The sequence below is a fragment of the Magnolia sinica genome, chromosome 7 (assembly GCF_029962835.1).
Source record: "Magnolia sinica isolate HGM2019 chromosome 7, MsV1, whole genome shotgun sequence".
Lineage (NCBI taxonomy): Eukaryota > Viridiplantae > Streptophyta > Magnoliopsida > Magnoliales > Magnoliaceae > Magnolia > Magnolia sinica.
The window spans coordinates 28,811,431-28,833,267 of NC_080579.1; the positions used below are offsets into that span (position 1 = coordinate 28,811,431).

Here is a 21,837-nt window from a genome sequence, read left to right on the forward strand (position 1 = left end):
TCTGAAAATTGCTATATTGTTAGCGAATCCAGCTCATCTATTCAATCGTGTTATATGATCCATATAGACGAGACTGACTTATGGCACCAATGTCTTGGACATGTACACTACTAAAATCTATATAGATTGAGCAAATGGGAACTTATAAGAGGTCTACCCAAACTACAAAAATTAGATAAAATATGTGGTGAATGCCAGATTGGCAAACAAAGAAGGAACTCACATAAAAAGGTGAATTCCAATACCATTGCAAGACCACTCGAGCTTCTCCATATGGATCTAATAGGACCTACTAGGACGGAAAGTCGAGGTGGCAAAAAATATATTTTGGTAATAGTAGATGACTTTACTAGATATTCATGGGTTGTCTTCTTAAGAGACAAATTAAAGACCCTAGAAGAAGTAAAAAAGGTTCTCAAAAGGATTCAAACTGAAAAAGGTTCTCAAGTCAGTAAGATTCGTAGTGATCATGGATCTGAATTTGAGAATAGCAGTTTTGAGAAGTTTTGTAGCGACCAGGGAATATTATATGAATTCTCAGTGCCCAAAACTCCACAACAAAATGGTATAGTTGAAAGGAAAAATAGAGTACTTCAAGAAATGGCTAATGTCATGTTGAATAGTATGAAGCTCTCTAAGAATCATTGGGCTGAAGCAGTTAATACAGCTTGATATATTATTAATTGGGCTTACACTAGTAAAGGTAATAATAAAATGGCATACGAAATGTAGTTCGATAATAAGGCTACTATCAAATACTTTCGAGTTTTTGGCAGCAAGTGCTATATTTTATGAGATTGTGAAAATCTGGAAAAGTTTGAAATGAAGAGTGATGAAGGGATCTTTTTAGGAAACTCTTTAAACAGTCGAGCTTATAGGGTTTTGAACAAAAGTACCAGTGTGATTCAAGAGTCCATCAATGTGGTCATTGATGATCACTTAAACACACCAGTCTCAAATTCAGATAATGATGAAGTACTAGTAATTGATAAATCTGATATTTCATCTAATCAGATTGATTCTGAACTGAGGACTGTTAAAGATCATCCAACCACACAGATTCTTGGAAACCCTCTCAGTGGTGTTCGTACCCATAGACAACTTGAGGATATATGCAATTACATATGTTTTACATCTCAGATAGAACTATCTAACGTAAAAGAAGCCCTTGCTGATGAAAATTAGATTGTTGCGATGCAAGAAGAACTTAACCAATTGTGAGAAATGATGTTTGGTATCTCGTACCTAGACCTAAAGATAAACACATCATTGGATCCAAATGGATTTTTAAAAATAAGTCTGACGAACTTGGCAATATAATTAGAAACAAGGCTAAGCTAGTGGTACAAGGTTACACTTAAATTAAAGGTATTGACTATGATGAAACCTTTGCACTAGTAGCACATTTTGAATCAATCAGACTCTTTATATCCATTGCGTGTTTTAGAAAGTTTAAGATTTACCAAATGGATGTGAAAAGTGTATTTTTAAATGGCGATCTGCATGATGAAGTTTATGTTAAACAACCAATGGGTTTTGAAGACCCCAAAAATGCTGATCATGTGTATCGTCTTAAAAAGGCACTTTACGGTTTAAAACAAGCTCCTAGGGCATGGTACGAGAAACTAAGTTTCTATTAAGTCATAATTTTCAAATGGGATGTGTTGATAAAACTCTGTTTATTAAAAAACATAAGGATCACATCTTATTAGTACAAATCTATGTTGATGATATCATTTATGGATCTACCTGTACTCACATGACTATTGAGTTTGCAGATTTGATGAAATCTCAGTTTGAAATGAGCTTGGTTGGGGAATTGAATTATTTCCTCGGGTTGCAAGTAAAACAAAAACCTGATGGAATGTTCATTTCTCAATCTAAATATGCTATGAATTTGATTAAGAGAATTGGATTTGAGAATGGTAAGAACTTTGATACTCCTATGAGTACAACCTTGAAACTTTCAAAAGATTCTGCAGCTAAAAATGTGGATCCGAAATTATATCGGAGTATGATTGGTAGTCTATTGTATTTAACTGCTAGTAGACCAGATATCGCTCTAAGTGTTGGTATTTATACTAGATATCAGTCTGAACCTAGAGAATCGTACTTGACTACTGTCAAGCGGATTATACAATATGTCATAAGTACTGTGAATCTCGGTCTCTGGTATCCACATGAGGCTAGTGTGATATTAGTTGGGTACTCAGATGCTGACTGGGCTGGTAATCTTGATGATCGAAAATCAACCAGTGGTGGTTGTTTTTAGAACAAAAACTATTTACTTTCTTGGTTTAGCAAGAAACAAAGTTCTATATCACTTTCAATAGCTGAAGCCGAATATATCACAGCAGGTAATGCATGTACATAGCTTGTTTGGATGAAACGTATGCTAAGTGATTATGGAATTAAACAGGATTCTATGTTATTATATTGTGATAATTCCAGTGCCATAAATATTTTAAAAAATCCAATTCAGCATTCTCGTACTAAGCACATTGACATTAGATTTCATTATATTCAGGAATTAGTAGAAGAAAAAGTTATATCTTTGGAATATATCCCTACCGAGAATCAATGTGTTGATATTTTCACTAAATCGCTCGACAAAAGCAGGTTTAACAAAATGAAATTTGATCGTGGCATGTGCATTTTAAAATGATTAATTATGCCTATTTGTATCATATTGTATATATTTGCTAGTTTAGTTTTCAAATCTTGAAAAATATACAAAAATCAGATTTTTTAGCCTGTACTTGACTAGTCATGAGTATCCACGACCTATCGTACTACGACTGGTCGTGTATATCCACGACCAGTCGTGAATCACGTGGATTCACTTAAAATTTGGGGAAAACATCTTCTTCTTCATTTTAACTTCTCTCTCCAACAAGCCGACACACGACTAGTCGAACCCATCTTCCAAAATCTTCGACGTTAGTGCTCTATTTGCATTTTACTTGTAGATTTGTATCTAGATTGTTTCTATTTCTCTCTTGGAGTTGTCTATTTCAAATTTAGTTGAGATTTGGGGATTTTCTTTTGAAAAATCTGATTCGAGAAAACCCATTTCTCAATCCTTTGCAACTCTCTATATTCTTGAAATCTTTGTTACATATGGCTTCTAAAGGAAGGAAATCTACGTCACGTGGTCCGTCTTATTCTTCCAGGTCAGCCCCTATCACTAAGCGTCATCTTAAGGCTCTTGAAGACGATCCATCTTATGATTGGGATATCCGATTGCATAATGTTATTGTTGAGCATCCAGTTGATATTAATCATGTTGCTCCTTTTGATATTTTTCCCATGCTCCAATCTGTAGGTTGGAATAACTTATTACTTTGGGGTGGGCCCACATACTGGTCCATTGCCCAATCCATGTTTGCATGCATATGTGCTTTCTCTCTGGAAAATTTAACTTTTTCTATCTCCACAAGAGAAGGGCCATTTGAAGTTGATTGACATTTGATTTCAGCCCTTATGGATATTCCAGTGAATGATGAGGGTATTCCTATCCATACTTTATATGATAAACCCTCTGTTGCTGAAAAACGTATGCTGACTAAGGACTTATGCAATTTGGATGTACAATGGATGCATAAAGGAAATGCGCTTCTCTCAAGGTATTTATTACCCAAATACAGAATTCTTCACAAAATCTTTGTGTCTAATTTGTATCCTCGGTCGGGTAACAAATCTGAATTAACGTCCTTCATGGTTCGTATTCTTCATTCTATTATTAGAGGTGTTAACATTTGTTACCATCCTTGATTTGTCATTTCATCATTCAGTTTCGTCTCCATCCCAGTCATAGTGATATTCCTTTTGGATATTTAATGACTGTGTTGGCTACACATATGTCTGTCGACATGCCAATTGGAGAGGCCCCTATCCATCATTTGATATTTAACAATTCCAATATCAATAAGATGAAACTGGATTACCTTCCTGGCCAAGGTGATGGTGTTGGCGGTGCGAAAGCTGAACATGAGGAAGAAGCTGGTGATCTTCCTCCTGATGATATTAACATGGATGATATTTTTGAAGAGCTTGAGTCCAATTCTACAAATGATCCAGATTATGAGCCTTCTTCATTTGATGCACGTCTAAGTGCATTGGAAGATAAAGTTGAGGGTCTAACTGCTAAGATGGAAAACATGTCTGTTGCCCATGATTTACAGTTCAAATATATGCACAAATATCTTAGGCGCTTGAACAAAGGCATGCATCAACTTGATCCTTCCATTCCTGCTCCTTCATCTAGGTCAGATTAGTATTTTTAAGTTTACTTGTTTGTAATAACTTGATTACTCTTAACTTGTTTTGAGTTTGTCACTCTCTTTAACTTAACTCAGTCTATGAATTATGTGTGTTGCTTATTCCATGTTACCTCTCATATTTCTCATTGATTATTTCTCATCAGCCATCTATTTTGTGCTTCATTTTTCCTATTGTGACAAAAAGGGGGAGTATATATGTTATATATGGATGTTGTCATGAGGAGGGAGTAGCATTGTTTTGTATGATGTTTTATGAGTATGTTACTCAGGGGGAGTATATGTAGTGGTGTGCAGAGGTGGACTGAATATTGATTTACAAGTCTGTAGGATGCTAGTTGATAATAACTGGTTTACAAGTCTGCAGGATGCTGATTGATAATAACTGGTGCATGATTCTTTAATCAGATATTCTGTGTTATGAAACATATCTTGAAAGTGTGTTTTGTCACTAATTTGACAAAGGGGGAGATTGTAAGTCCCATAGTTTATATCCCTTTGTGTTGTCAAATTTGAGGTGTCAAAGACAATGTTATGAAGCTTGCATCTGTGAAGAACAATGCTCTACTCAAGATCAACTTAGGGTGACAAGCACTATTCACAAGTCAAGACTCGAGAATGTGAGTTTGTTATCAAGATCTCAAGATGCATTCAAGTTCTACCTCAAGATCTCAAGAAGCTTTCAAGATTGAGCTCCATCGAGACTTCAAACTCCATTACTTCTAAAGGTCACTCGTCTCTAAAGTTTCAATGTCCTTACTTCACTATTGAGGTATGACTGACCTTACGTTGACCTTTAGAGTAGGTCATTTTGGATACATAATTCATATGTTTTCTACAAGGGAGTTTGATTTGTTCTAAGACTAGTCTTGGACTTTGTTCGACTAGTCCTAACAATGCTTCGACCTGTCTAAGAAATTCCTGGATCAGTCGTAAGTTTGTTACAAAAATTGAAAATTTTCTGTTAGGCTTCGACTAGTCCTAGGGACTGATCGACCAGTCGTAGGAACAGTGTCGACTGCATCTTCGACCAGTCGTAGAGCTACGACTCAATGTACAGCGCTGAAAATCGACCTGCTTCGACTAGTCATGAGAGCCTACGACCAGTCGTAGGAGACCCACGACCAGTCATAGACCACCAACAACCAGGCGTAAAACTGTCAAATCTTATCGCGCTCGAATTTTTTCAAATCTGTTGGTTCTACGATCAGTCGTAGAGGTCCTTAGACCAGTCGAAGGTGTGATTTGCTCACCTATAAATAAACCACGAATCTCAGAATAAAACATGAACTTTAAGCTAAATTAATTCAGTCTTTTGAGAGATAAGTCGATGCTCCATATAAGCTAAGTGTGTATATTTAATATTCTCTTTCTTTAGCTTTATTATTTGAATTTGTTTCTTATATTCCAATCTAATCTGAAAAGAGATATTGTTATTTTCCTTTTTCTGGAATCAAAATCAATCAGAGCTAGCCCTTTTATTTTAATTTAAAATCTATTAGAACCTAGAACCATTATAAAGTGAGTATTGGACATTGAACTTTAACATTTAAATCTCTACTTCAACCTGGTTCTTCTAGGCTGCTACAACGAAGGAGAAAATCAGGTATTTTACAATTTGTGTAATTTACATTGTTTGGTTTTGTTTGAGGTTAAGCCAGAAAAATCTCAAAGTTGTTGGTTATTTGAGGAGAGCCAGAAAACTCAGAAGTAAAGGTTTTTGAATTGTGTAGGCCCTTTGAAAAATACACCATTGAGAAGGTTTTGGGTGAACCTGTGAAAACCTATTTGATAGTGAACACTAATATCCCCTGTGTGAGGATATTAGGAGTGGAGTAGCATTCTGTGTGGCTGTTGTTTAACAGTTGGTGAACACATAAGCGAACCACTATAATTCTTTATGTTGTAGATGTGTGATTTATATTTCCTATCTTTTATCATTCAAAATTGTGGAATGTATGTGTGGATGTGAATGTTATAAATTTTACATTTCAAGCACAGTGGAGAATGTTGTAATAAGTTAGATTTACATTTCAGCATTATATTTTTGCTATCTCTTTTTTATTACGTTGAGCTTCAGTTTCTCTATTTGTTTTAGAAATAAGGTTGTCCTACCATAAACTTTGGTTTTTGGTGTAAGGTTGTCCTTAGAACAATTTGTGTTTCCATTTCTCTATTTTAGGTCGTTTTCCATTCCTATTATGTGATTGCTATCTATTCTTTATTTCATATTCCGCTGTATTTATTTTTAATTTGGCATAGTCCTATTCACCCCCCTCTAGGATATATAGCTTGGCCATTTCAGTTACGACATGTGTTAGTTATATATATATAAGGATTTTTGACAATCCAAAATAACAAAAATCTAGGATGTTACAATTTATTACCGACATTATGCATGCTCAACTCCCCCAAGGTTCATGATGGCTCAGATCGCCCCGTACTCTATAACCACTAACCCAGCCAAGCACATGGAATCCTTTAGGGCATGGATGGAACTCCACGGTGCATCGACTGCAGTCATGTATCGTGTGTTCTCCCTATCCTTAGCAAGAGTAGCTAGGAAGTGGTTTCAGCGACTGAAGCCGTAATCGATAAGCTCTTCCACGCAACTCAGCAAAGCTTTCATCACAATTTCATTGGAGGGAAAGAAAGTCTCAAGCCCGCTACCATCTCCTTAATATCATCTCGAAAGAAAGAGAGCTATTGAAGGACTATATCAAACATTTCAACCTGGAAGCAATACAAGTATAGGTGCATACTGAGGAAATCGCTCTAATAGCCATGATGGGAGGCCTAAGAGACGGAATGTTCCTCTCCTAGCTCGATAAAAACCCTCCAACGATGATGAATGACTTCCTCAATAGGGTTCATAAATACTCTGACATCGAAGAGCTTTTTAGTCTGTGAAAAGTTATTCGAAACAAGGGAAGCTCAGCTAGAGAGAGGTGGCCTAAGGAGGAGTCCGCCTCAACCAATAGCAGTAAAAGAAGGAAAGATGACGAGCCACCTAGAAGCCAGTGCCTGAGCAGGCGACCCGACAGTAGGTTTAGCTCATACACCCCCCTCAACACAACACCTGAGCAAGTCCTCATGGAAGTCCTATAAATGCTATTCTATCTAGCTCCTATGATTGTCAAATTTTGTAGTACTAAAACTTCTTGGTATTTGTATCTTATGTAGCTCATCTTCATATTCAAAATCAAGCAATTCAAGTACAAGTTCAAGATGTTCCAATTCAAGATTCAAGTAGCACAAGTATAAGAACAAGAGATTCTTATACAAGTTCAAGTACTAGATCAAGTTTTCAAGCTTCAACTATATCAAGACAGTGTGCATTACTTTAAGAATTCAAGCTCAAGTAATCTTCTCAAGCTTAAAGCTCATATACTCAATTTGAAACACAAGTCACAAGTACTACAAGTTCAAGCTTCAAAATACTTCAAGATGTCAAGCTTCATGTACTTCAAGATCAGCTATCAACCGAAGTGAATGATGTTTCAAATATCACATATAAGATATGAATAACCCTAGATTGACCATAGATTAGGCCATATGGATTGCATACTTAATTTGGGTCATTATATAATTTTATAGGCTTTTTCTGTACTAGTCTTAGCCTATGTTCGACTAGTCCTAGTACTAGCTTAACCAGTCCAAGAATTTCCTCAACCAATCCAAGGTTTGTTACTAATTTTTGAGATTTTTTGTTGGACCCTCGACCAGTCTTGGAGACTGCTTGACTCAAAGTCTAATAACCATTTTTGGTCCCACTCGACTAGTTGAGTGCAGGGCTCGATTAGTCATGGAACGATCTTATCTTATCGTGCCCGAAATTTTGAATTCTTGTTGGTCCTTCGACCTGTCGAATTGACCACTAGGCCAGTCGAGTGAACAGTAATTTTACCTATAAATTGAGGATGATTTTCAGAATTTTTTATTCAATTTCAAGATAATCAAGACACCACTCTGAGAGATAAGTTTGTGATATTCTTAAGCCATATTATGTTCATTTAATATTCTTTTTAATTTAGCCTTTTGCATTTGATTTTGAATTCTCTATTCCAATCTTAATTGAAGAAGGGATTTAAGTTTTCCCCTTTCTTGAGATCAAAATCAAATCAAGCTAGCCCAAGGTGATTTAATCTAAAAATCATTTAGAACTTAGAACATTTTCATAAGTGAGTGTGGACAATGAACATCTACATCGAATTGGTTCTACCAGGCTTCATCAAAGGAGAATATGCAGATAAATAAATTTACATTCTTGTAAATATTTTTTTGGTTTTTTGGAGGTTGTGCCACAAAAATCTCTCTTTCTTATTTGGTTTGTCTAAGGTGATCTAGAAAATTTCAGAGTGTGGGGTTTTTGAATTGTGTAAGCCCACTAGAAAGATACAATTGTGAAGGTTTTAGGTGAACCTTGAAAAACCTATTTTGTAGTGAATGCCAACATCCACTGTGTGAGGATATTGGGAGTGGAGTAGTTGTGTGGCTGTTTTTTTAACAGTTGGTGTACACACAAGCAAACCACTATAATTGCTGGAGTTGTGAATGGTTGAATGTGCCTAAGTGTGTGATTGTTGTAATTTATTTTTTCAGCATTTGTGGTGAACGATTGTAATTTACTTTCAGTATATGTGGTGAATGTTGTAATAGCAGTGGGATTTTATTTCTATTTTATTTTTTATTCCTCTGTATCAGTTTGAGCACTACCAAAAAATCGAGCAAAGGCCATGGACTTTAAAAGCTTTTATCTACGGATTAAATCGGTAGTAATTATACTATAGATTTAATCCGTAGCTCAAGCCTAATTGATCTATAGCTAAAGCATACCTCCTCACCTAAACCTTATTAAACATAGATGGTGCTTAAGGGGCTCCATGGGCTCTATTGGAATATATGTGTTTGATCTAAGCCGACCATCAATTCTGATATATAATTTCAGTGGATGAGCTAAAAATTTATGTAGATTAAATGTCTAAGTGGAACACACCATAAGAAATTATAAAAATTAAATTTCTACTGTTAATATGTTGTGTGGTCTCCTTACAGATTCGATCTTACTCATTTTTTGTATCGGCACTTAAAATAATAATTTAAAATTAATGAACAGAGTGGATATATAAAATACATCACAATGGGCCCCACGGTCCTAAAACCCAACGTCCTAAAGGAGCTGTCCGTCACGCGCCCCTCCAAAAACCAAAGCGCCCTCCTAAAAATAAAACCCGTCCGTCTGCCCTTTTCTCCCGCGCGCAGCAGACGAAAACCCATCTCTCAATCTCTCTCCATCTCTCTCTCTCTTGCACTCAGCCTCTCTCTTTCCCGTGCCCTCTCTCGATCTCCCGCTCTCTCTCACCCTCTCTCCCTGTCTCTTGGCCACATTCCCCTCTCTCTGTTTTCAAAATCCCCTTTCACCAGAAGAAGGAGAAGAAGAAGGAAAAGGAGAAGAAGGAGAAGCACAGTTAGTCTCTCTCTCTCTCTCTCTCTCTCTCTCTCTCTCTCTCTCTGTTTTTGAAATCTGTTGCATTTGGATGCTCAATCCTTCAATCGCTATGATTCCCTATGAATGGAAACTGATCATGTCACCTTGAATCCTTCAATCCTTATGCATTCTTTCAATCCTTCAATCCGTATTCCCCTCTCTCTATTTTTGAAATCTAAAAATGCTTTGTGGGCTCCACCATAATATGTGTATGTGGGCCATTCATTTTTTCTAGCTCATTTTAGGGCCAAATCTCAGGTGCACCACACCATAGGAAACTGTGGTGATTGAATGCCCACCATTAAATACTTCTTAAGGTCATAAGAATCCCTCGTTCAAGACCTATTGTTTTGTTTTGTTTTGGTTTTGGTTTTTTTTTTGAGAGATGAAACATGTAGGACTGTTGCATCTTTTGTCGTATAGGTGCAGCCAAGAGTTTCATTATCCAAACTTAATCTCATTGTCTTATCTATATACCATTATTTGAATATGTTTCCTTAAAGTTTCCAGGTGTTAACTAGGTGTTGCCTAGCACCTCATCCTTGTGAATTTAGTCTAATGTTCACACCAACCATATATGAAGCTTCACCCCATGGGTAAGGATTGAAAGTGTTCAAAATATCAGTATCAGATACATATCATTGGCCTCCAAAACCAATGAATATTTACATGTAATGGCTAATATGCAGTGTATTGCTCTAAGGCCTGTTTGGATTCGTGGAAGAAGATTTAAGGAAACAATGGTTCCTAAGAAAAAAAGTGTTTCTTGAAAATCGAGGAAAAGTTCTCCATGATCATTCTTCAACAAGATTTACTTGAAAGAGTTTTCCATTTGGACCTGACCAATATGGTCACCAATACCGTAATTCAAAATTTCGGTCCAGATCATGGGTCCTGCATTGGATGGATCATAAACCAATAAATAAATTGAGATTACATCTTGAATGTCAAATTGGTGGACATCCGATCAACAGTATTTTTTGTATTTAATTTCAATTACAAAAGAGCACATTTTAAAAAAAAATAATAATAAAATAAAATAAAACAAATGGAGTTCAAATTTGTTCCAAATTAGCAGATTCTGTTTACCAAGTAGAGTTCAGAATTTGTATGAGACCAAGCTTGTCTGGCATTTTTTGTTCAGAATTTGTTCATGGGTCTTCTTTTATACATGATGAAATTTACCCTACATCCAACAACCACTTAATTTGGAATCATTTTCCGGCCAAATCGTAGTTTAGATAAAGAGAGGATCAGGTAATCACAATGCTTGTTACTAGAAGCATCAAGGACCACATGCGAGGAAAAAGGAAAAGGAAAAGAAGATTGGTTATGTCCCAAAGTGTCATGGAATGCATTTTGTCCAGAGGGAACTTTCTTTCAACACATTAAAGACTTTATCGCATTTATAAGAAAGGAGAGAGGGCTGAGTAGACTTTTCATGCTATGAGTTAGTAGTAAAATTGTAAAGTTGACCCCAAAATTGTTGGGACAAGGCAATATGAATATGGGTTTATCAATGGGTACATAATCGGTTCAGCATGTTAGACCAGTGCATCAGCTCTATGTTGGGATAGAAGCATTACCTATCCAACTCAATTGTCAATTGGCAGGAAAAACTATCATAAATTGTTAAATCCAAACCTTAAACATATTTAAGTTTAAAAATTGCATTGGAAGTCATCATCTGGATAGAAATTAAACGTTAAAACCATTGTAGTCTCCATAATGTCTTGTAAATTTTGTCGAAAAAGTGTGAAACTTGGTTTGCATGAAACTGAAGAGTGAAAATCTTTAAGATAGTGTCATATAGAAGGCACTTGTTTTCAAAATGTAGAAAGGTTATTCATCTAAGCTATTCTTGGAATACACTGGGACTAAAACAGGTCAAAACCTAACTCCAATTCCCTTTTTATTATCACTACTCAATATAATGATAAACTCGATTAAAAGCATCAATGTGCATTTCATGTATATGATGGTAGGTTGATTTACCTTATTTTTTATATGCAGAAACTTCCCTGTTGGGAGGCGGTTTATGTTACACCAGTTTGCACTTTTGTAAAGCTTCTACTTTCTGTTTGATTATTATTCTCAAGTATCTCATGAGTGGATTTGATTCATTAAATTAGGTACCATCTCTCATGCATGAGGCCATCACTGGCTAATGCAAGCATAGCAAAAGAATATAAATGCCCTTTCTGCCTTTGTATTGAGACTGAAGCTATTTCTAAGAATGGTAGGCATCCTTTGGTATGTTCTAGTCATAAATTAGTTTATTTGAAGAAGTTGGCATCTTTGTAACTAACTAAATTTGGCATCATTTCTTACAGATATCCAGGGAAACACGCCCTGAACTAATGATGTTCAACGAACTTCTGTGTGATGCTAGGGATTTTTATGTAGGGTAAGAAACAATGCATTCTATACATATTTGGATATAAAGCACACACACAATATATATATATATATATATATATATATATATATATATATATATATATATATATATATATATGTATGTATGTATATATATTCCTGAAACCCATATAATATCCTTCTGTCATTTTTGAGCCAAAAAAGAAGAAGATGTTTCCCCATTATTATCACATGAACAATTCCTTAACTATTAGCTTGTTGTCATATTTTTCCTTTTTGTTGGGCTATGTCATGCTGTTTATAATATTCATCACACAACTATGCTACCAATAAATAATCATGGTATAGATCTTTACAAATCGTACAAATATCTATCTTTGATCCTATGTAGTTTATTTAATCGAGCCCCCTATAGGGAATAATAGCATGGGCAGGTGGTTCTTATAATGGACTTGCTTATTTCTTTTGTTACTTGAAATCTAGTATCATTTTAATTCACTTGGTGATCATTGAGTTTACATTTTTTTTATAATTAATTATTGGGTCATCAGCCTTAGCCAATGCACATATTGCTGCTACTTTCAATTCCAAACATGTAGGGCACATGATTTGATGATCAAGATGCTTGATATGATGGGCCCTACCATGGATGGGGATATCCTAAAAATATCTCAGGTTGGAGGATAGATCTGAATGTTGAGATCGGTGTCCTACAGTTGGAAAACTGAGAAGGCAAACAGAGCACAGATGCACATATAGGTGCTGTTTGGTTTCTGTGAAATTCTAATTCAGGCATGTGTTCACATCAACCTATGGATGTTTGGCTATGTACCTCAGCTAGGTTTTAGCATTCAACTAGGAACCTTTAAGTCCAACCCAGCAAAATTGGGTTTAGGATCCCAATTAATTTCCTTCATTTCCAGCAGAACTGGACAATGGTCAGACGTGGTCTTAGGAAGACCTTTTTGACTGGAAAAAATTAGAAACTTATAAACCCACCCTTTAGAAACCCAAGAAGAGACATGGTTGGAGAGACTTGACCATTCAAAAGGGAGATCCACCGACTCATGCTTGAACCTAATCAACAAAACCTCTCATACAGCTAGTAGTCCTAACCCCATTAAGCTATTCATGTTGGCAAAGTTCTTAACTTATGTAGTCTAGTGGAATTACTCTCCAATGTTTACCACTGGGTTTTTCTGTGCAATGTTTGTATTTGTATCATCTCCCTACTTCTTCCATGCTTATGAGCTTGATATTCTAATTTATTGATAGAAAATTGAATTTATATATTTAGTGAATTTGTTATCTTCTATTCTCATCGCTTCATCTTAGCTACAACTACTTTATAAATGGGCTTTTTCTTCGTAGGATTACAGAAATAGATATAGTACAAGATATTGTGGATCAAGCTTTGGCATGCAAGTCCCACTTAACTGACATAGTGAATCGTGTACTTGCATATGTCAACAAAGATCTTAGTTTCATGTTTGAAAATCTTTTTATTATTTTGAAAGTAGTATTTATTTTCTGCCAACCCTTTCTTTCTATTACTTCAATTTTACCTCAGTTAGATTTTGTCCCTAATTATTTTAAGATATTAGGCTACATACAATCCAAGGGAGTTTTTCACAGTAACAAGTTTTGGGATCATGCACCTTTTTTGTTCGTGCACTCAATCACCCCACACATGCCCGTGCACTCACACCACAATGGGTGCTTGAACCCATAACCTCATGTTGAAACTCTTGTGAGTCCACCACTGAGCCATCGGGTCGAAGTCAGATCACACACCTTCATATAAAAATGATTGTATGTTTTGTTGCCAGTGCCTCACCTGAAGATTGCAGCCAATATGAGTAACTATTCCATTTATAGTGCATGTTGGTGTTATTCTTTCTTCATATCTATGTTAGTCTGGTGTGTATATGAGTCTTGGGTACTGGTATGCAACAGGTGTTGGACTCACTTTAACCCTTCAATCTCATGGTTGGGGACATGATTGTCTGTATTACTATAGAAAGATAGTTTCCACACCATTTTACTTCCCAACTTTTTCCCTATTCATAGTTGCTATTTCTAATTTTTTCCCTATCAGAATAAATATATTACACAACTTGCATAAATATTTGATAGTTCATATTAAGCTTTTCTATGATCACACGCATGTACAAGGTAGCTTATCTACATGCTTCTATGTGTATCAGTTTGGCACGCAAACAATTAGATCCATTCCTGTCATCAGGTTGGCCATACCCAATTAGATTCTCTAGCTCAAAAATAGGCCAGTATACTCCTCATGTAGGTCATATTTACATAACAAATCGATTGGTTAGAATAACTTCACCAAGTTTTTTCTAAACTATCTGCCTTTTTCTAACATTTTAACCTGCCTAATTAGTGGTTAGCCTGATGGCCGTTCTAGATGGGTAACTTAAAGACATCACATTGGTTTTATAGTCATATTATTCTAGTTAGTGGCTACCATCAAACAGATGGTTATAGAGAAAAGGATGGATGGTCTGTGTGCAACACATACAACTAAAGCTACTTGGGGGTGAATCAAGTCCTCTTCAGAAGGATAGATGGTCTTTGCACAATAGAGATAACTCAAGCTGCTTGGGTTGTCTCATTAGTGTGGGTTATTTTTTAGGTTGGCCATTAGCATTATGGTCTCCTAGATTGATGGTTTGGTTACCTATGGTGCTCATGAAAAAAAGGGAAGGCAATGGACCCTTCAAGGGTGAATCAAGTCCTCTTCTATTTTAGAAAGCATGCCTCCTACCCATTCCTTTCCATTGTTTTGCCTTGTTTCATTCCATAAATAATTTTTTTAAAAAAATTTCCTACTTCAAATAAAAGAAAGTCATGATGTGGTTTTGATCTGTCCCACTAGGATGATCCTGCTTACCCCTTCAATGAATACAGTGGAGTGTGAGCTGGTGTGGGTGAAGCTTACCTATCTGACTCTACCCAATCTGATACTCATGGTTACCATACCTAAGGTGCACACAGATACAACTTAAGTTAATCCTTTTAGTTCTACGGGAATTATAGATTCCTCATGTATCAAACATGAACATGGTTGAAAATCTTGGTTTTGGAGTGTGACTCATTCCCATATAGGAACAACTCATCCTGTTTCAGACGCATTGTCAAATTGAATAATACTATAATGTAAAATAGAAAATTAATAAAAATTAAAATCAAGAAAAAAAATGTGTGTGTGTGTGTAATCATTAAAAAAAGACTTACCTCTTGTCCCCAGTATATTCCATCCAATGCATTCAAATGAAACATCTGGTTTAGATGCTTGAATTGCATACCAACGTAGTGGTCCCTCCTTGAATCAATGGTACGCGTCCCCCTCTCAATTATTCCTATTGTAATGGCTAACCGGCATTATGGATTGGTGTGATTTTCATGGAGATTTATATTGAAGCGGTACCGACCTGGATGATGTGAGTCTTAATGGACTATTTTGAGTCATGAATATGAAAAATTAATGCATCCATTGATCGGTACAAATGGGACCCATGCTCCCATAATCATGTGCATGATATCTGTGTTGTAATGATAGTTATCTATAATAATAATTTGTTCATTATAGATGCTTTGGTGTTGTTAGTTACTGGTGAACAGAGAAGTCATTGGTTAGTTTTTTTATGCTCTTATATTTTATTGAATCACACCTCAGAGACAATACAAGCAGTAGATTCAATTTCCCTTTGAAATAGTAGATTCAACAAGCTTCTAACTATAAGCTTCAACAAGCAGTAGATTCTATCGTATGCCACTGGTATGGAAATAAATGAAACTGAAGAATAAGCTTCTAACTATAAGCAAATGGTGACTTCCTAACAATAAGCTTATATTCCTGAAATATAGCAAAATGTTCTGCTATGGACAACCTTTGTAAACACTCAATAGTCCTTCCAAACATCTGTCTTCTCTGCTACGTTTTGCTTGCTTTAGCTACCATATGCCATGCTTGGTGAAGGTGGCTTCGGTCCCGTTTACAAGGGGAAGCTAATGGATGGTTAGGAAATAGCAGTGAAAAGGCTAGCGAGGATGTTAGTGCAAGGAGTGGAAGAGCTTAGAAATGAAGTAGTGTTGGTTGCTAAGCTTCAGTACAGGAACCTTGTAAGGCTGTTGGGTTGTTGCTTGGAAGGAGAAGAGAAGATGCTTGCCTATGAAACATTCATAACACCAACCTTGACTCCTTTCTATTTGATCCAATCAAATGCCTAGAACTTAATTGGGACAGATGAAACAAGATCATTGTAGGGATCACTCGAGGTCTTGTTTATCTCCACGAAGACTTAGATTAACTGTTCTTTATATTTCTCTTCTAAAACTAGTGCTATATTTGGTATTCCTCATGTAGCATTACTGAAATGAAATGTTTATAGTGATAACGATCATGAAATAGACATTTTCTATGTAGCATGGATAATGACCAAAACGTAGGCAATTGATTGAGTGTTTAAGATAATCCACTCGGTGGAATTTCAGGCCAAAAAAATAAAAAATAAAAACTGCCATATGCCATACTAGTTTTAATGGATAAGGCCCTGTTTGGCTGGTACTTAAAAATGAGTCCATCTCATTTTATATAAGGGTGTATTTGGCTTCACCAAATTTCATGAAAAATTTCACCAAACTGGACTGATTCATGGTGAAATATCATGAAATTTCAATTAGTGCAACCAAAGGCATCCTAACGTTAACTGTGTATTAGAGATTTCCATAAGGATAAAAAATCTTGATAACCCATAATTTACATAAACTAAACTATGATCTCTCATACATAATACTGTTAACTAAATGAGATGAAATCACTTTGAAGTGGCAACCGAACAGAGCCTAAAATGATGAACTTCAATGGCTCGCATTCAGCTTCATAAATCAACAGTTGAGCTCATCCTGGTAGCATGATTATGGGATTGTGGTTTATTTGTAATACTCAAAAGATGATGTAACGCTGTGAAAATTGGGGGTCGAGCAGGAGCCCAACTCCCGAGTTCTAACACATCACTTATGCAACATAGATAATGATGATTAAATGTTGTCCATATTAGTGTATTAAACATGAGTGGGATTATACCAAATCGGCATATCATACTCCAGAGATAGTTGGATTACGCAAGCGGAAGACTGTGATAAGTATATAGAACATATAAGTGATTGTAAGTCTCCTGAGTATGATCATGTTACTAGGTCAATTAATTACATGTAGAATTCCAAAATATTCAAAATGTGCAATCTCATCTAATCAGCATCCCAGTAATCCCTGACGATCAGAACATGGTCTACATAGACCCATCTGATAACTGCATGTAGGAGAACTCCTCGTCGCCATAAAAATCAGGCTCTGCCTCATAAGCATCGCCATCATCTGCAATTAAACTAGAGTCTAGTTGGTGTTTTAATACACCGTCCCAGAGTGGGAGTGAGTGATCAACTCAGTGGTAGTATAAGGCAAAGGTTAACATGTTTTCAATTTAATCAAGCAGTAATGATAAAGTAGTATAACAATCATAGCCTAAGTACTCTTGTTAATGCAGAAATGGTATGTGGTAATGATGTATGCCCTCGCTTACACTCCCTCAACGACATCATCTCACGATCGGGGCATGCACCACTCCGGACACGTACACTTCCTCGCCAAAGCACCGTGCAATGCGAATGCATGATCATATTAGCCAAGTTCTTATTTAGGCTTATTCAAACAACATATTCAGGAAGCTAAGGTACCTCCCTTATATCATTACCCAAACAATGATCCATCTAGGGTCGTCAATCCTAGTCAATCACATACGATGTGCATGTTCCAGGTCACCACGGAGAGGCTCATCACCTCAGTGTAGGCCTGGTTTATACGCAAGGTCACTACAAAAAGGCTCGTCACCTTAACGTAGTCCTAGTGTATACTCAAGGTTACTACGGAAAAGGCTCGTCACCTTAGCGTAGGCCGACAGCTCGAATATAGTGTCCCATACCACCGTATTCGGTTCACGAGTTTGGGTTGCTCATTGGTCATTACGGGGAGGCTCATCACCCTAGCGTAGGCCGACAGCTTGACCATGGTGTCCCATACCACCATGCCTGGCTCATGAGTATTAGTGGATTAAGGTATTAAGATTAAACGGGCTTTTTACTAATAAGTTGTTACCTTAGATTTAAGCAGTAACGTCCATACATGGTGAGCATACATTAAACCAATCAGGTTGCTTGACGAGCTCAACTTGTACGAGCATACGTTGAATTGATCAACATGGAGTGTGTAAGCATTTAACGTGGCTTAACCACTTCGACAATCGGCGTACGAGTCGGATTCATCGAACGTGTCTTATGTGGCGTAACGACCTCGACTACTAATTCAGGAATTCATTACCGATTAGCTGGACTACATCTTAGCCCCAATCACACTCTAAACAATAGCATTCACATATGATAATCCAAGACAGCATGTGACAATCAAATCTAAACATAAATCTCATTCGAACATTTCAACAAACACATACTACACATGTCATCATACATAGGCATCTCATCTTAAATCACATAGTAGTAAGATAAGTTATATAAAGGAAACTGTAACTATGTATAAGAGGATTGAGGATCATATCACAACACCCTCATTAAGTACATTACATCAAGCATTTTCTCATCTAGGCATTTTATCAAACACTTAGGCTACACATATTAACATACATGTAATATAGTAGTTATAACAGGAATTATAGCAAATCCTTTCACGAGGAAGTTGCCACACATATAACAATCTTGTACCCTCAAACATAAATCATGGGAAGCACAAATCATAATTCCGTACTCATACAAACATTTAAACAAACACATGGAATGCATGTATTTCAACATAGTTCATATATATGTGTGTAGTACACGAAAAACATCGTATCTAAGCATATGTGATAGCAATCAAGTCAGACATAAATCATTGCTAACATTGAAAGCCTTAGAAACCATAACTTAAATGTTTATAGTCTGCACCTTTCACCGATAAACTCATAACGAACTCAGTTTAAACACTAAGTCCTCACCTATGGCACAACGGCAACCTATAGCATGAAATAGGTTAGCTACTTCACCATTTACTCTATTTGAATCCCTAAAACAGATTAGGGTTAGGATTTTTTACCCAAAAATGGAATCGGAATCGCCGTTATAGCGACATGAAAGCGGTAGTTAAGCACATGGAGTGGTGGGATCAAATCCCAGGAACAAACCTTAACTCTCTCTCTCTCTCTCTTCTCCTCACTTTCTTCTTCTCTTTTCTCTCTTCTCTCTCCTAGGCTTTTAAAATTTGTATGGTAAGGGAGAGAGAGGGTTTAAGGTCCTTATATAGGCCCAGGACTGATGTAAATGGCCCCAGAGCCATGGTATACTTGGTTATATCCAAAAGTTGGTTGTTTCGGTCCAACGGAGCACATCTGGAGGCTCCTTTTCTACATACGGTCTGGGGCAAGTTCCCTGACATTGGATCTAGGTTAAGTTAAGTTTTTGGTCTGATCGAATTTACAAATCGACCGTGAAGGACCAGTTTCAGTTCAATAGTCACCGTTACTCGATCAGGGCCACAAGTAAACTAACATGTGTTAGAAAATTTCCCTGATCCGAGGGTGTAGTTGAGTCAGAATCTGATAGTCTGAATACTTAGATTTGTCTTGTAAGCGAACAGCTCAATTCACTTAAGTTTCAGTTCACTTCCTAAAGATATTCACGTTTCTCACACCCTTCATTCCGGGCTCAAGTTGTGTATTTTTGGATACTATTAGGGCTTGATTTCTGAAATGGTTGTCGAGCCCAGTAAGGTGGTCATAATCATATAGTTTTGTGGTAATCGGACTTTCAACGCGCAGTCCATGTCTAATATGGAGTTTCGTGATGCTCCCGAGAGTAACTGGGTTTTGAGATTGATCCTACGTGTTTAGGTAATGTAACGTTAACAATTCTGCTAGTTTTAGGTCTTGTAGTTCGTATTTAAAATGGTTAGAGCTAATTTTACAGATAATCTAGTATAACACTTAGTTAATTCTCGTCTAATTTCTAAAGAATTTGGTCCTTAGTGATTTTTGCCTGAGGTGGTCCTCGGGTCTTTGTACGGATTTTTTTGAGATGTTACAGATGATGTGGTTTATTTTGTTGTTGAAGCATGTATGTTTCTGGATCTGTTCATCTATATGTACATTTTGTTTTCCTAGCTTGATTCTATTGCCACTTGTATGCATGTCATAGATCCGTACATTGTATTATTGAAATCTGAAGATGTGCTTGTGGAGAATGAGAGATCTGATATTAATGGAGAAAGGCATTAAAAAAATCAGTTAGTCCAGTTATCCATTTTACTTGTTTGAGTCAAGGAGGTAACTTGATATTTTACTTTGAGACAGGCAGTTATCATCCAATGATTGTTGCATGCCACTGTGAAGGTAGAGGATGGAAATGTGTTTTTCAGTGGAGTAAGGTATGAAAATCATGAATGAAAATAGTAACATTTGTTTCCTCATAGGGTTCAAGTTGAAATGTGTATTTCTTTTTTATTTTTTCCTTCAGGTCATAACTTTTTTGTTCTACCAATCACCAATCACCAAAACTTGGATAGTGCAGGTATTTCTGTTCCCTTTCAAGAGATAATTGATATGGTGAGACCATTCCTTTTGTGTCAATTTCATTCCTCTTTGAGTTTTTATTAATTCATTAAGAAAACAAGAGAATGGTCACACATGATGTACTTCTTTCACTTTGTCTTCCCCCAATGGTCATTCCGATTTATGAATGCCATGACTATTTGTAGGATGATGGAACATATGAAGTTGTTGCAGGAAGTGACTTGTCATTATTAGAGTTGCATTTCGAGAAAACTCTTCAAAGTACTACATAAAAGACCGTAAAAGTAATTTTATAGAGGTCACTAAGAAATTGAGAGGAAAAGGAGTGGACTTGGACAACAATCAGTTTTTTATTCTTCATGTAGGTGATGGGCTGATGGCTGAAAAAGGCCTATTTACTTGTGAAAAAAATACCATACCATCAAAATCTATCTTCTCTTTCAATTCTTTATCATTGAAATTTCAGGGTGAAGTCGATCATAAGTTCTCTAATGAAGCCAAAGGCCAGGATGAAGGATGTACCAGCTAGCCATATGCGAGTGCACATAGACTCACTAAGATTTGTATTTTCAACATTATTATAATTATAATTACAATTGATTGAATGAAGGATTGTAATTGATTGTAATTGAATGAAGGAATGATCATAATTGATTGTAATTGAATGAATGAATGATTATGCAGGTGGTAATTGAATGAACAAATGATTATAATTTTTTTTTAAATGTAGGAAATCGCTACGGATATTGACCATAGCTGGTTATCTGACAACTGTAGCCATTATTAAATTCAGCATATTGCTACGGATCTAACACTACTTTTAACTATAAATAATATCCGTAGTTGTATGCGCTTTTCGCTACAGAAATCATTGCTATGGATTAAATCTATAGCTATTGTAATCTATGGTGATGGATTAAATCCGTAGCCATACATTTAAGACCTATTGTTATGGCACCTACAACTATAGTCGTGCTACGGACTAAAACCGTAGCCATAGATCTATGGCTACGGATTTTATTTGTAGCCTTTGTCCAGTTTTCTAGTAGTAGAG

The 21,837-nt window shown here is 36.3% G+C and overlaps 1 protein-coding gene across 1 annotated transcript in view; it reads left to right on the plus strand.

The window, feature by feature from the left end:
* LOC131250615 (uncharacterized) overlaps positions 1 to 21,312 on the plus strand; it is a 33,521-nt gene extending 12,209 nt beyond the window's left edge. The window contains exons 2-5 of the mRNA XM_058250900.1: positions 11,901 to 12,021; positions 12,102 to 12,175; positions 13,519 to 13,663; positions 21,250 to 21,312. Of these exons, the coding sequence (XP_058106883.1) occupies positions 11,901 to 12,021; positions 12,102 to 12,175; positions 13,519 to 13,663; positions 21,250 to 21,312 (403 nt within the window). The remainder of the gene's footprint in view (positions 1 to 11,900; positions 12,022 to 12,101; positions 12,176 to 13,518; positions 13,664 to 21,249) is intronic.
* Positions 21,313 to 21,837: the final 525 nt, after the last annotated feature.